Source organism: Stegodyphus dumicola, chromosome X1 (assembly GCF_044657685.1).
Source record: "Stegodyphus dumicola isolate Sdum_Otavi_A_Nest chromosome X1, ASM4465768v1".
In the NCBI taxonomy this organism is placed as follows: Eukaryota; Metazoa; Arthropoda; class Arachnida; order Araneae; family Eresidae; genus Stegodyphus; species Stegodyphus dumicola.
Window position 1 is genome coordinate 127,223,411 of NC_140780.1, and position 15,557 is coordinate 127,238,967.

The 15,557-nt window shown below is 31.4% G+C and overlaps 1 protein-coding gene across 8 annotated transcripts in view; it reads right to left on the reverse strand.

Annotated features, from left to right (window-relative positions):
• The window catches only part of LOC118187745 (transient-receptor-potential-like protein), a 346,137-nt gene that overhangs the window by 45,501 nt on the left and 285,079 nt on the right, over window positions 1-15,557 (reverse strand). For 6 of the 8 annotated variants that reach the window (XM_085807016.1, XM_085807018.1, XM_085807019.1 and 3 more), the window contains 5 exons: window positions 13,291-13,536; window positions 9,275-9,486; window positions 4,822-4,955; window positions 2,220-2,715; window positions 1,515-1,541 (listed from right to left, as the gene is read on the reverse strand). In XM_085807016.1, coding sequence (XP_085663142.1) covers window positions 1,515-1,541; window positions 2,220-2,715; window positions 4,822-4,955; window positions 9,275-9,486; window positions 13,291-13,536 — 1,115 coding nt within the window. The remainder of the gene's footprint in view (window positions 1-1,514; window positions 1,542-2,219; window positions 2,716-4,821; window positions 4,956-9,274; window positions 9,487-13,290; window positions 13,537-15,557) is intronic. The other 2 variants (XM_085807022.1, XM_085807020.1) reach the window with 1 other exon arrangement.

Below are 15,557 nucleotides of genomic sequence, written 5' to 3' on the forward strand. Positions count from 1 at the left end.
TAATTATTAAAAATAAAATGTGAAACACAGAGGAAAAATACTTTATTTTTGTATCGACCATAAAGTCTAAAGCACTTTTAATATTCAAAAGGGATTGTATTCTTAAGATAATTCCGTTTTCTGATTAATAAGGTTCATTCTCAGAAGTATTTGGGTTTAATTTCTATAGTTAAAATATTAAAATTTACTACTAATTCACTTTGATTCTAATAGTCCTTGTTCTTTTTGTCCTCAGAATGGCGAAACGTTTACATTAAAAGTACTGTTTCAGTTATCAAGTAATCAAGACTCAATATTTAATTTTTATAAAAAGAAATTGAACAGTTAATGATAATTGCATGAACCATGGAATTTTTTGTAGTATACTGCGTTTCGGTTCTCGAACTTGTAGTTTCGGCTGCGGTATTCGGCTCTTATATTTTATCGCAATATTTGAATATACAATGACTTAGCTCACTTGTCTGACAGTAACATCAGAAAAAATCCATGAAATTCATCGTGGCAAGGAGTGTCGTCTGTCGTTGGCAAGAGCCTTGAGTACAATACAGGTGACAGTATGACTTTGCTCAGTTCCGGCCCCAGTTTTGATGGAAAGCATCCAAAGGCGACGGGTCCGACGGTCTCCCACGCCAAGATTAAATTAATTAGCTTTATTGATGTATTCGCATTCTTCTTTCTTAACAGAAATTTGCTTTACAAATAGCTAGTGAAAGAAATTATTTAAAAATATTATTTGAAAAAATACCGAAAATCATTCATTTAATTTCTAATTATTCCCTTTGTTTAAAATCAATGGAAAGTCAAACTAGTGAGTTAATTTTTTTCTTTGCTTTGCTGTTATAAACTATCTGATGATTATGGTTGGATCCGATTATTATGATAATGGTTCTCTGATTAAAATTGTAATAAGATTAGGCATAAAATTAGATGTTTCTTATTATCATGTTGACAAACGCTAATTTTAAGCCTCATCTGTGCTCTTTCTACATGTCCTGACAGCGCAAGAAACATTTGTTACAGCACATTCATTCTTTTCACATATCCATGAATGTTCAATATAAGCATCAAATTTCAATATTTTCAATATCTTGTTAATACATCAGAAATATACCAGAAATAAATATATGCAGAGTCATATCTCTAATAAGATTATAATTATCTCTCCTAGCAGAAAAGTTACAATAACATACAGAACACAGTACTACAACAACCAAGCAATAGTACATTCCAAAGCAAACATGTAGGAAAGAAAATAGCATAGTTGCAAACATTCATAATTTATATTTTTCAAAAACTAAACATCAGGAACATTTCTCCGAGCATGCTATTAATCTTCTTTATCATTAAAAAGAGAGAATGAATGATTTCTATAACAAGCCTTCTCTCTTTTAAAATAGCCACTGCAATTCAAAGACACCACAGCTCTAAAATATCAACACATACTTTTCACAGCTAATACTTTTACATTTTCTAAAAAGAAGAAGAAACATTGATAAATTTAAAATCTCACTCACATGCTTCCTTGCAATCCTAACATGGGGCTAAAACAAACAAATACAAGGGTCTTTTACAAAGTTTTGAAATTCGCTATGGGCAATGTATATAAAGAGTTTTGTTTTAAAAGTAATCGATTATCCTATAATTTTATTATAGGTGAGGTAGCAAGTTACCGAAGCAAAGTCAAATATACAGAACAAAACTAATAACTTGTAAAATTGTTTAATTATTTTAGACCTGTACATGATTCAGTATAATTTAGACTAATATAAAAAATTTAATTAATTTTTTCTGAAAATAATAAGTTTAAAATTGTTGCCATTATATAGACTACGATAGTCAGATACCTCCTTTCTATTTACTTACACCCATTTGAGCATTTTTGTATATACTGATTACAAACGCAGGCATTAAATTTCTAATATCTTTATAAAATTATTTATAAAAATAAGATCGGTTCCAAATAATAAAATTATTATTTAATACAGAAAACTCCAGTCTGGTATAGTCAGTCTGGTTTGTTCATAAGTGTTACATAAATTTTATTATTAATAATAATTAACTTATGGATCAGTTAAAGATGGAATATCATAATATGTACTCTGCTCACTTGGCAACATAACTTTCCATATTGAGGTGTTATTAGCGAAACAACACATGCTCTCCAAAACCACAAACGGTGTCAGCAAATATATTTATAGAATTAATAGTAAGAAACTTACGTCATGAATGGCTCGCTGTTTTGGTAGCAGTTCCCTGATACAGAAGTACCATTATCGCCTTTAATTTGACAGCTTTCTTCAACATAATCCGAATACCAGTAGAGTTGGTTCAAGCCACAAGCAAACGATGTTAGGATTAGAAAGAAGATGAAGAGGAATTTCGCGATATCGATAATCATACACCCAAGTGAGATCTGTAGAGGTCCCAGGTGAGGGTTGGTTTGGAACAAGTAAATAATTCTGGCAAAACTGAATACATTTGCAACTGCAAATACTCCTTCAGCTATAAGCGTTGGATCGTTGTCAGGCCAACGGTGTCTTTCCATTACTCTGCTTCCGTACAAATTGCTGTGAATCTGGAAGAAGGCTACAGCTTTTAAAGAGAACGTCGCCAAATAAAACGAGAGCATGATAAAATCTAGCCAATTCCACCACTGTCGGACATAAGCTTTGAGGCCTTCTTCCCACAGCTGCTTGCATTCAGCCCACACCATTCCTGCAGAAAAAAAATGTTTATTGTAAATTAAACCGTAACTTTTAATGCAATTATTTAGAGAAAAATTTACTGTCTGCTTCCAGAAATTAAGCAGTTTAATTTTTACGATTTTTACACACACGATTAAATCTATAGACCAGCGCGCTGATACTAGTCTAATTATAATACTCCGTTCCAATAGTTCCTCCATTTTATTCTTCACGAAAATAGAAAAAGTGGACATTGGAGTCTTCTGAAAGAATGATGTATTTAAGATCCCAATTTGTCTTAGGTGGACCGTGTTTGTTATACATTTCTTTGAGTTTTAAGATTTCAAAATGCGAATAAGGCAGTTTGCTAAGTATTATTAGTTGTATGCCTATCTTACGAGATTATAGTTGCATGCCTATTTTGCGGGGTTATAGTTGTATGCCTATTTTCTGCATATAAACGCAGTTTAAATTATTGAAATATAAAACATACACAGAGAGAGGGTAAAAATTTTCTACATTGTCATAATGGATATTGTTTTGAAGAAATGTATCACGTAGCAAGCAGCCATGTAGAAAATAAAGAATAGTTAGATAACAATAAAAAAAAAAGGTGAACTAAAGAATTGTTTGTAGTTGAACGAAACATTGAACTGAAGAATTGTTTGTAGATGTACCCTCAAGTCCATGTGGGACACCTATTTCATATAATGGTGAGAAATCTAGCGCAGAATGAAGAAAGTATGAAGAAAATGATATAAAGAATGAAGAAAGTATGATGTAAAAATGAAGCAAAAATGGAAATGGAGCCATATACAAGAGGATGGAGACGAAAAATACCAGTATTGTACTGCTTTTAACATGAATGCTACTCTTTTAGCCCTTACCCATACTGTACACAGCGAAAAAAAAAAAAAAGCAATAAACTTTCAGATTCTCAACTATGACAAATTTACGCATACTAAAATGAATACTATCGGTTTCCATTGCTGCGAAGCTTCCAGGAAAGTCTTTTTAATCCTCTTAGAAACAATAGCTTTTGATTACTTAATTGTACCAGTGTAACTTCATACATGTTCAATGACGCTCTTAATTTTTAGACGTGACTATATTTGTTTATAACTGCTTTAATTATTAACCAACACAGTCACTTACTTCAGAAATACAATCTTATGAATTGATTTGCTCAGTTTCTTGATGGGAAAGTGTGCAAAAGTTTTGCCACTCTGCCACATTTGATATTCAAGTTACTTCGGGATAATAAACAGGGAGGTCAAGTGTCTCCTGTTTTTTTTTCCTCGAGTTTGGTGACCGGGATTTTAAAAATACCTAGACTTAACCATTCTCAGTGGATTTTTTCTCAGGAGCCTGGAGGAACTAGCTTCATTTCTTGAACTTTCCATGTTGCTTCAGATTTCAACTACTACATTATTAGTTGAAATTTCATAGGCTTTAAAATTTCATGGTGTAATCTAGAATGTCAATTCATATATTATTTTCAACAACTTTATGAAATTTAAATCCGCCACAGAACATCATCGCGTTCCGCAATATCTGACATATGATGCAATTGTTGTCCGTGTATCTTATGTTCTTATCTTCTAACTCTTTCTTTTTTTTGGGGGGGGGGGAGTCTTTCTTAGATGCTACTAATCTACATTCACTATATCTCATATTTGTATCACATAATCAAAAGTCAATGGTATATAGAACGGAGAATAAAAAATGTTCGTTTATTGTGTCCCACGTTTATGGTGTCAGCGCTTTTTCGGCCATAGAAGCCTACAAGGCATACGTTTAACAAGATTTTGCAAAGCAGAAATAGAAATACAGTCTTATCCTGTCCTCAGTGCTATCCTTTCTGTGTAACAAAAATTAAAAGGACTAAATTTCAAACTCCCTATTCTGGGCTCTAAAATATCCCATACAATTTTATTGCTGACTGAGGTCAGGATTCTAAAAAGATTAGTTGAAATGCAATAAGCGATTTTCATCAAATAACTGCGCAATTGGATTTTGCCTTATGACTAGATCGTTTGTTATATCGATTCCAAACGGATCCTTCTTTGTAACATTGTTAGGAGAGATGATTTTTGTCTGAATGCAGATTGTGCGTAAGATGTAATCTGTAGCTTACCTGTGACCCAGAAAAAAATGAGCCATTCCACTAATGATGGAGGTGGTCCTCGAATGTTCTGCCTCGATCTTTCACTGCCTTCCGTTCTTGTAGAAGCCAGCACCAGAAGAAGAAGAAAACACCCGAAAGACGCACTGAAGAAAGAAATTATAACTGTAAATAATTTTCAATATTTAAATATTCTACATTATTAAATTTATAAGCTATTTTAAGTATTCTATTCAAGATAAAATTGCAACTTGCACTAAAACAACTTATATTATATCCTGTATCATATCTATGTGACATATCAACCAATCACCTTTTTATATAGCGGAATCTAAACTGAAAATATGGATGTGCTAATGTTCAAAAGAGAACTGTCTTGATATTAAACTTCTATAGCAAATCTAACTTACTGTAAATATTCAGTTAAAATTGTCTTATAATATATGTATATATCATATATGATATGTATATATACTTTCCAAATTACAATACAAATGATATGTTCCAAATTACAATGGATTTGAATAAGAAACTTTTTTCACAAGTGAATCGTAATCACAACGCAATACAAAAGATGGGTTATAGCAAAATGTGTGCAAATTAACTTCCGCATTTGACAAGGGATATTAAGGAGAAAAGAATGGCATTTTCTCTGATCGATTAAAAACTTTTTAAATCAATAAATATGCCCTTTTTTAAATTTTATGACAAAAGTCGAGATATGGGAAGGCCTTTACGATATAGGAACGAAGAATAAGCCAAAGAATGGCGTTATCCCTCTTTTGCAAGACTGAAACTGGTCAAAACCCAGCCATTAGCTTAGCGCTACATGGTAACTGTTTTATGGGATTAAGTGAACACTGTAGTTTGAGAACATGGCCGTACTGTGATCAGCAGGTGATAAATTCAGACACTCTTTCAAGATGATGATAGACTTGGATTATCACAAAATTGTGCAAATTAACCTTGGCATTTGACAAAAAATGTTAAAGAGGAAAGCTAAAAGCCATTGAAAAGAAGAACTTAAACGCAACCCACATTTTCACTATAAAATGCAAGTTCTCATACATCTTTGATAGTAACTCATGCAGTCAGCAAATTGAGTTGAAGAGTGTTCTCTCATTCATTGTACAAATCTGAACTTGCTCTTTCGGATTTTTATTTTTTCTGTCTAGTAAAAGCCTATCTATGACGACAATCGTTTGCTGATATAAAGAAAGCATCTAAAAAGACTCTAAGTGAGTGGCTAAAATAGTACAAATCTGAAAATGATTCGAAAATGATCTGAAAGTTGGGTTCAACGATGGTTCATATGGAGACTATATTCGAGAATTCGTGCAGAGAAAGTGCATTCCAACAACGTATGGAGCTTGGACAATCTGTGTTAATACACAAGTCAGTTAAGGCCATTTTCATTACTTTTCATATGATCCTCCTATTTTATTTTTTTTATTTTTAGACCATAAAACGGAAAAACTAATGAAAATATAAATTCTCAACTTCAAAGATAGAAAGGGTTTTCCTATATTCAGCTTAGCGACAAAGTGTACATGACGTCTCTATTTCAAAATGTAAGATTGCCAAGGAATGTTACTTGTTTCGAAAGAACAAAACATATTGCAGTGCTGCTAAATCGTAATGTGATATATTTAAAACATTGTATAACACTTTCTATTCATTAAGTTTTAATCACTCGTGTTTTAAAATAGGGCAAAGGATCAGTTTTACAATCTGAAACATTTCAAGACAAACAATAGATTTCCTGATGAAGGAATTTAAATATGTAAGGCATATAATAAAAGAGAGAGAAATCGATCGATGTTAGGGAAATCTCTAACATTCTGTAAGCTATATTTGAGACGCTGAAAAATTCCATTTGAAATATTATTATTTTTCAGTTCTGCAAAGATTGTAATTTTAATATCATTAACCTAATTTTTAAGCAAGGGTTCAGAAAAATAATTCAACGCTAAAGGAAAAAATAATTATGTAGCGTTTTTAAAAAATTGCTGTGGAATATTATACCATCATCAAAAATGAGTGTACATGTAAAGTTTCAAAAACCTCGGTTCTGTAGAAGTCGATCAAAAATTGATTTCAAAATTTTCTTCAGACAAACAAACAGGAAATCCACCTTAATAAAAGCAAGCACAGATTTCAAGGGACAATTCAAGCAAAAATCTTCAGGCAAGAAATAATGAAAAATCTTCAAAATCTATGTTAAGAAAGTAATGATACTGTTATATATAATGAGTTCACAAAACTTTTAAACGTTTGATTGAAATATATGATTATCCAATCGCAAAACAGCTGATTCTTTTCTACAGAAATTTGAATTTGGAAATTTCTAATTGCACGTATTTCACTAGATCATAATTTGCATTTTGAAGTGATTTATTTTTTTAAACAAAGCAAAATATATCGAAAGATATTCACTTTCCCTCTTCGCCTGATAAAGCATTTTGATGAAATTCTGGCTCATGATTAGCAGCATTAAGAGCCATCCTTTTTCATTTTTATTAAAGTAAATCACAGGACAGAGATACACAATATAAATTTTAGACTTTTTATATTAATGTTGAGCAATATAAATCATATATATTTTGTATTATTATTATACATATTAAATTTGCGTAAATTATTTATTAATCATTGTTCTATAAAAATGTAGGAATAATTGAAGTGTAGAGACATTAGGTATATTTTTGGAAGCAGAAGAATTGAAAAATTAGCAACGCCTTCGCCGGGAATCGAACCGCGGACCTCTGGAATATGCATCCAGCGTGCAAACCACCACATCACGAAGGCATGCCAAGAGGGCGGTAGGAATACCTTATAGAAGAATGCAAGAATTAAAGAAGTGTGGATTAACAAAAGTCTTAACAAAAGTTAATAGTGTATATAATATAAAGATGAAAACTCTTTTGAATCAATTTAAAGTTTTTCACTTAAATTATTAGCTTTAAAAATCTAAGTTCTGAGCAATGCCTGTTCTAAACTGTGACCACCCAATTACTAAGAATAGCAGCAACAACGTATCACTTTTGTTGAACAGCTATATAATAGTTATAAGGTACATTGTATATTTTATCTTTTTTTTTCGTGAAAATTACGTGTTCTAATAAATGTGTTGCATCAAAATTATACTTGTCCTATTAATCATGTGACCTTTTGCCTATTTTTAGTAACTTTTGGCATATGAACTAAGCATAAGAGGTTAGAGTTTTGCAAATAAAATCATAGAAAAGGAGGCAAAACGTTTAACAAGAGCCAACTGAAAAAAGAATTATAAGGTATTTTCTGCATTCTTTCTGCATGCCTTCCAGGTGTAACGGGTATTACACTCGGAGCGTATTCGAGAGGTCCTGGTTCGAGTCCCGATAAGGGCATTTCTCACTTTCCATGTCTCCTGCTTCAAAAAAAATCTTACCGACTCTGCAGAATATTACAGTGCAAATGAAATTTTTTGATGAATAAATAAAAAGTGCTGTAAGGTATGATCTGTTTTATTTGTTTTCACTTTACAAAATAAAGCAGCAGACCACATCCTAGAGTTCGTTTGGTTTCAGTGTTAGAGGTATATTTGAAAAGAAGTATTATCTAAAATATTCTGTAAGCTTTCGAGTTTCCCTACATCATGCAGAATTTTTTTACAAGTAAAAAGAACATACTTATAGTTTTTATACAGTTAGAACACACCTGCATTTCTTGAGAGAAAGGAAGCGCAGAACAATGGACAAGTGTTCTCGAAGCTGATTTTGCGAACATCTTCAACCGCTCCTTCAGATTTTACCCGTACAACTTAGAAAAAAATAACTTTGCGTTACTTAATCCTCTTCCCGGAAAAAAGTTAGAAACATCCATGAAACGCTTTCAGGCGTTTAGAGAGAGACAGCTAGTTAAAGAAATAATCTTTTGTCATATAAATGCGTAACATTTTCACTCGTTGTTTTCGTTTAATGCAATAAGAGATGACTTTAACTATCATTTAAATTAATTATACATTTCAACGATTTCCAATTTAAATTAACTATACATTTCAACTATTTTCAATTTAAATTAACTATACATTTCAACGATTTCCAATTTAAATTAACTATACATTTCAACAATTTCCAATTTAAATTAACTATGCATTTCAACGATTTCCAATTTAAATTTAAGGATGAATATTATAGAACCCTGTAGAAAATTAGAGTGCAATAATCAATATTTTTATGGAAGCTAAAATAAAAAGGCATTTTAAAGTTTTTAAGCACGTAATTTAGAAAATCTAGAGATTAAATGAGTAAAATTAATTTATGAACTATTTATTAGCATCAATAACTGTCATTGTGCCTTATTACTATTAACAATGATTACTGCTTCAAATCTTTAAATGTTCCTCCTCCTCATTTGAATAACACTGATACAAATAATCAAAATACTCAAAATAAACAATCAGTCCTTCAAGTAATTTAAGTACCTGTGATATATAAATTTCATGAAAGGTGAACGGACGAGTTTTCCCATCTTCGACCTGGGGCAAAAAAGATAGTATAGAGAAATAGCAGGTATGCAAGCAATCAGGCCGCAGCAAAGAAGAATCTTCATAAAACCATTGCGTCTTCTCCACACCGGAAAGCCTTCGTACCAGATGGAGGTTAATAACTGTTGGCAATTAGGATGTGCTACAAACTGAAAGAATAAATAAAAAGAGTATATTAGCATCGGGATAAAAGAGAAAATCTGTCCTATTAAAAAAAATAATAATGCGCACATTTGAAAACAGAAAATTTAAATTATTTTAATAATAATTTAACACTCTGGATATAAGGATATTCTTTACATTTGCAACAAATCCAGCTGAGATTATTCTTACGCGTTAATGTCTTACAAAATTCTAAATCTTCTGTGCATATATTATAAAAAATTTTTAAAAAATGCAAAAATGCATTGTACGATTAAAAGTATTCAGACTTCTAATTTTCTGAAAACAAAGTTCGATGCTTGTGAAAGAATATGCCATGACACCCTGACAGAGACATTTAATATGAAGCTAATAAACTTCTTTCCTTCTTCGGCGGCCAAGCGGTCACTGAAGAAGGAAGTCGCTGAAACCTAGTAATTCGTTGCGAGATTCGAATCCCACGAACGGGCTGCTGCATAGCTGTTTTCGGGGTTTTCCGGGTGTGTAACGCGAATAAGAGCCAGTTTCTCTCGGAAAGTCGTCTACGAAGGCATCCTTCCCCCTTAGACACTTAGCCCTCAAGTGCTTTACCATAATGATATAAATCAAATGAAAACTTCTGCAGTGGTTTGGCCTTGCTAGTCACCTGCCTCTAAGAGCATCCATAGTGAATCAGTATTGGTTGAGGTAGCTGAAATTGACGCCTGCGAAGGCGAATCAACTATTAAACACTAATCTTATCACCATATTTTGATAGGTTTTTATAAAATTATTTTCACACACTAGTAAGAGCTTCAAACAAGATGAGCTCCGGTACTTTTACATCTGGCTAACCTATATATATATAAGTGAAGGTAATATTTTCGGTCCAAAAACTCGATAGTGTATTGCACGAATGTTAGCACTAATTAGGGTACCCGCAACAGGTTTTTACTATTTTTACAATGATGTATGTCTTTAACGATTTTTTAGTCCACGCTTGCACTTATATGAAACTACCAAAAGTTTTAATTTTCAGTATTAAATCTTTCTAAATTCATGTAAAAAGTTGATTAGATTTTGGGTAAAACTGGAGAACCGGAAGAGGTGCTTTACACGAAGCCCCGAGCAGTTTTAAATTGACAACATATCTGATGTTTTACTTGAAGTTCATAACATATTATCAATGAAAAACTGTATTGAATTGTAATAAAAAACTTTCCAATTTTAGCATTTAACATTTTTATATCGATGGGAACAACATATTAGATATGGGCTTATAATGACAAACTAGAAGGGAAAAAATATTATGAGATAACCCAAAACTTCTCAGATTTGGTAACAATCTATGTGATTGAAAACAACATATTACATTTACAAGCATTAGATATATTCTTGGAATTACTCGAAATTCAACGAGAACCACCTCTTTATGAAGATGAGCAATCGTCATGAAGCAATTAAATATACTTCTTCAGTACTCAGTTTTGTATTCATTTCACTCGTGTATCGGATCACTTTTCAAATGAAAGGATACTGCAACCAAATATTATCGGTATGTATTATTTTTAAAAGAAATAATATAGCAAATCTAAATAATATAGCGAATATAAGAAATGTACGGCAACACTTAACACCATATCGGGAATTCTAAAGATATATTACTTTTAAAGATTTTATGAGTTATTTGAATAAATTTTATGTGGCGTAAGTGCTAAAGACTGTTGTCTAATAAAAATAAAGCTAAAAGGACAAATAAAAAATTTGTCATCTTATTAAGAAAAGTGAACTTTGATATCATGAACTGAGAAAAGATTGGAGAAAAAAATGTATGTTAATACTTAACATTGTTTCTGAAAATTTGATGACAAGCTTCTTTTAAAAATTTTTGTGACTGCTAAGTCATTGATTCGTAAAACCGAAACACTCTATGACAAAGGGATATACTGCATTTTCAAATGAAAGCAAGAGGATGGATGTGTACATGAGGATGTTATTCATTTTGCATTATATAGGAAAATAGAATGATAGAAATCAGCAATTTTTATAATTAACATTGAGCCTTAAGGTTTGTAAACATTTTAGATTTTATTTACAAATCATTAATCGCTTCCATACTTTAAATAACAACGAGCTTTAAATAAAGTGCTACTTAATCCTTTAGTTAAAGCTTGTTTTTATTTAAAACTTAGAACTGGCAAGAAGTCACGTTCATATCAGATTTGTAATTCATTGTTTTACTATTTGCCATTATTTTAATTTAAGATCTTAACTGATTAATTACCTCGTTACATTTTATTTCATTTTAACTACTCATTGTTTGCTATTTTATTTACTTAAATTTACACATGTTTCCTAACGGCCTTATCTAAGCCTTCAGGACTTCTAACTTAAGGAATTAAACTCTGAAGCTAGAAGTAAAGAATGGTCTAAAATAGTCATTGCGGCGAACCTTTTAATTTCTGTCTGCCAAATAACTGAAACGCATTGAACTTGATTATTCTGGTGTGTCATTCGCTTCTTGAGCAAAAGAGAAATAATCCCTGATATATTCATCTATTAAACAAATATATTTCAGCCACTTAGTATAGTGTTATATATTGTCTGCTAAAATGTCAAATAATCTCTCTCTAAATAAATACAAATCAAATTCAAACACATCAGCATAAAAATTATAAATAAGTATATTTGATACTAAAGTAGTTTAGTTATTAATGACTGTTTCATAAAGTGCGTTAGTTAATTTCCTAATTAAATAGGAGGGAAGCAAAAATTGCACGGAACTGGGAGGAGGAAAAGATCAATTGTTACAGAAACGAAAATAATATAACTTGGTTTAGAACGAATATGAACTAGGAAGTGATCCTCCTTTTAATAGCAAACTTGAATTGAACACTTAATAGTAAGCTAGAATTGAGCAATATTCTCAAGATTCATTGATACCAAAACGGTTAAGATATTCATTTCATTGATTTCTATGTGATATATACAATTCAAACACATAACCTAAGTATTTCTAAAGATTTCTTTGGAGACGGATTAATAAAACCTTTAATATTAATTGCAGAATAATGAGTTATACATTATTTTGATAAATTACATTTTAACTGGAAGTGAGTACGTAAATTTGAGTTTCTGCTACGGAAGGAATAAAATTGTAATGTTTAAAAAACATAAGATGCATAGGATACTTCTCGGAAGCGCTCTTCTAATTTGATTCCAAGGTATCCACATTACAATTATTTCAATTTTATTGGATTATAATAGAATAGGGAGCTAAATTTTACAGCGAATGCTTTAAATGTTAACGCATATAGTGCTGCCATCTGATTTTGATCAGCGTAACTATTGAACATGTTTTCTGTTATCCCATTAGTTGTCAATATGAATATTCGTAAAGAGCATGGCGTATACAAGAATACAGTTTTCTCCATGTAGGGTTTATATACAATAATAAAGTCAAATATTTTAATTTATAGTACTATTCAATGATTTATTACATTAGAAATATTGCAACTTCATTTCTCTTAAGTTAACAAGAATCTATTTTTTGCCACTGCATAATTTGAAACGCGTTTCCCTCAGATCTTCAAACAAATCCAAAACAAAATCCAAACAAACAAATCTTCAACACAAATAGTGTTTTATGCAAACTTTATGCACAAATTTTAATTCTTAATTTATCGAAAAATGAAAACTTCAGCGGGTAGGTGCTTTTCAAGACGCCTAACTTAATACAAATATTTCATTAATGATCTGAAATGACTTTATCTTAAAGCAAGTGTGAATTGACAGCAGTATACATTTATTTGAAGAAGATAATTCAAACCAACCTGTTTTTGCTCGTATTTTAGAGCCATTTTCAACCTGGATAACGTAAGTTTGTCGTCTTCTAAATTGTGCTCTTCCTCATCATATTCTGATTCTGATTTCCGGTTCAGAACTGCAATTACTTCTTCTGTGCTACGGCATAGATCCAGGAGATCACATGAATATTTCTTACACTGATTGCTCAGCACCAAGTAGATTTCCTTAAACTCATTTTCCCTGTGAGCGAGGTGCTCGAGTTCCCACGATAGCTAACAAAATTAAAAACAAATACAATATTGTTAAAACACAGATGCAATTTTTAAAAGCTAGAAATACACAATTTCTGTTAGTTCCGGAATATCACACTTGAAATAATATCACACTTGAAAATAAGAAGTTCCCGCAATAAAAAAAAATATATAATCGCACATAATACATTAAACATAATAATTTTAGTGAATTCTATATGCGTAAATAGAAAGAAAAAAAACCAAGATATAATATAATAATTTGAAACGTACGAAGTACAATAAACGTAATTTTTGCTATATAGTATATAAACTGAAATATTAAAACGATGTAAAATTCAAATCCAGTTTATTATTGATTTCAAATAAAAATGTTTTGTTAAAATTTTAACTACTTTTAAAATAAAGGATATATATAATAAAATAAATACAGGATATATATTTTATATGAACAGAAACCTCATCAGATTTTTTTACCGATATTTGCTGAATAATTTTTATTTAAAATCAAAGATAAGCAATCGAGTCTGTCTATTTTTATGTATGCGAGATGATTCATAATTCCCTCTTATGTTTTGAAAATTTATAGTAAAATAACCATAACAAATGCAACAAAAAGTTGCATAACATATAAAGTATCTCTTCAAGTTGGCATTCGAATTACCACGTAATGATAGATTTAGCCGCTGGGTGGCAATCAGAATGTCTAACGGCAGCTAGCGGAAGCACGACATTCATTTATGAACACAAAGACTATTGACAGAGATGTTTAGATTTTTTTTTTTAACTGATATGAAAAGGCATTTGTGTCTCTATGTAAAATAAAATGAACGATATTTATACTTTTTAATATTCATCAAAGGCAACTAATTTAAATCATTAGTACTCTTATATTGTTTTGAATAGCAGCCTTATATAGAGGAAAATTATAAATTACTGATTTGCAATCTTTAAACTTGTTACAATTTTAAAAAATGCCCTTTATTTAATAACTAGCATATGACATGACGCAAGCAATGCAAAATGTACTGCTCTAAATTTTGAAGCATTTTTAAAGTAAAGAGTGATTATAAAATAATTGTCTCTGTTTGAAGGCATTTGCAACTGAAACCAATGAACGGAATGAAATCAAATTTCATATACGGTTTGTGGAAGGCATCGAGTGATGAATTTTGAAAAAAAAAAAAAAAAGGTACCAGAAACAACCGATAGGAGAGATTTTGGCCCTGCCGGTTATGTACTCACTAGAAAATTTGTACAATCTAGGTATATTATTCAAATTTACTAGTGCGTACGTGACAACAACGAAATTCATTTCTTTTAAATAAGAGAAGAACGAAAGTTGAGCCAGCAGTGCAGGTGCCAACCCAGGGCAAAACCAGTTTGATTGTTTTAACCAAGTGCGCGAAGCCTCATTTAACTTAAAGTTACAAAAGGAAGAGAAAAACCAACTGCCTTTGATGTCCTTGCCACTCAGAAATGTTCCCCCAAGTTCTCAAAGGGAACCTAGAAGGAGAAAAATAGCACAGAAGGAAGAAATTCCATACCCAAATTCCCTCATTCTGCCCAGAAGGAAAAGAAATTATTCTAAAACATAATTAACAACTTGTCTCCATAGTAGGTGACAGAAAACTGCTAAATCTTCTCAGGAAACTTAAAGATCTTTCTATGAGATGTAAAAAGGAAATTTCTTCTTAGAAGAAATTAAAGATAGTTATGGAAAATGTTGAATTAATAATAGAACTCGACTGTGGAAGTTTTACTAATTAGTCTATTTACTAGATTTTTACTGTGAATTGTCTTTGATACGTTTGCAGAGACATTAGGTATTTTTGGAAGCAGGGAGGATTAAAAATTAGCAAATAACTTCGCCGGGAATCGAACCTGGACCTCTTGAATACGCGCCGAGTATGCTATCCCTTACACCCCGAAGGCACGCTTGGAAAGCGGGAGAAATACCTTATAACTTCCCTTTTCAAAGTGCGACTGGGGTTTTTAGGGGACCCAATCGCAAAATCCTGAGTGTGGAGAATCCTCATCCA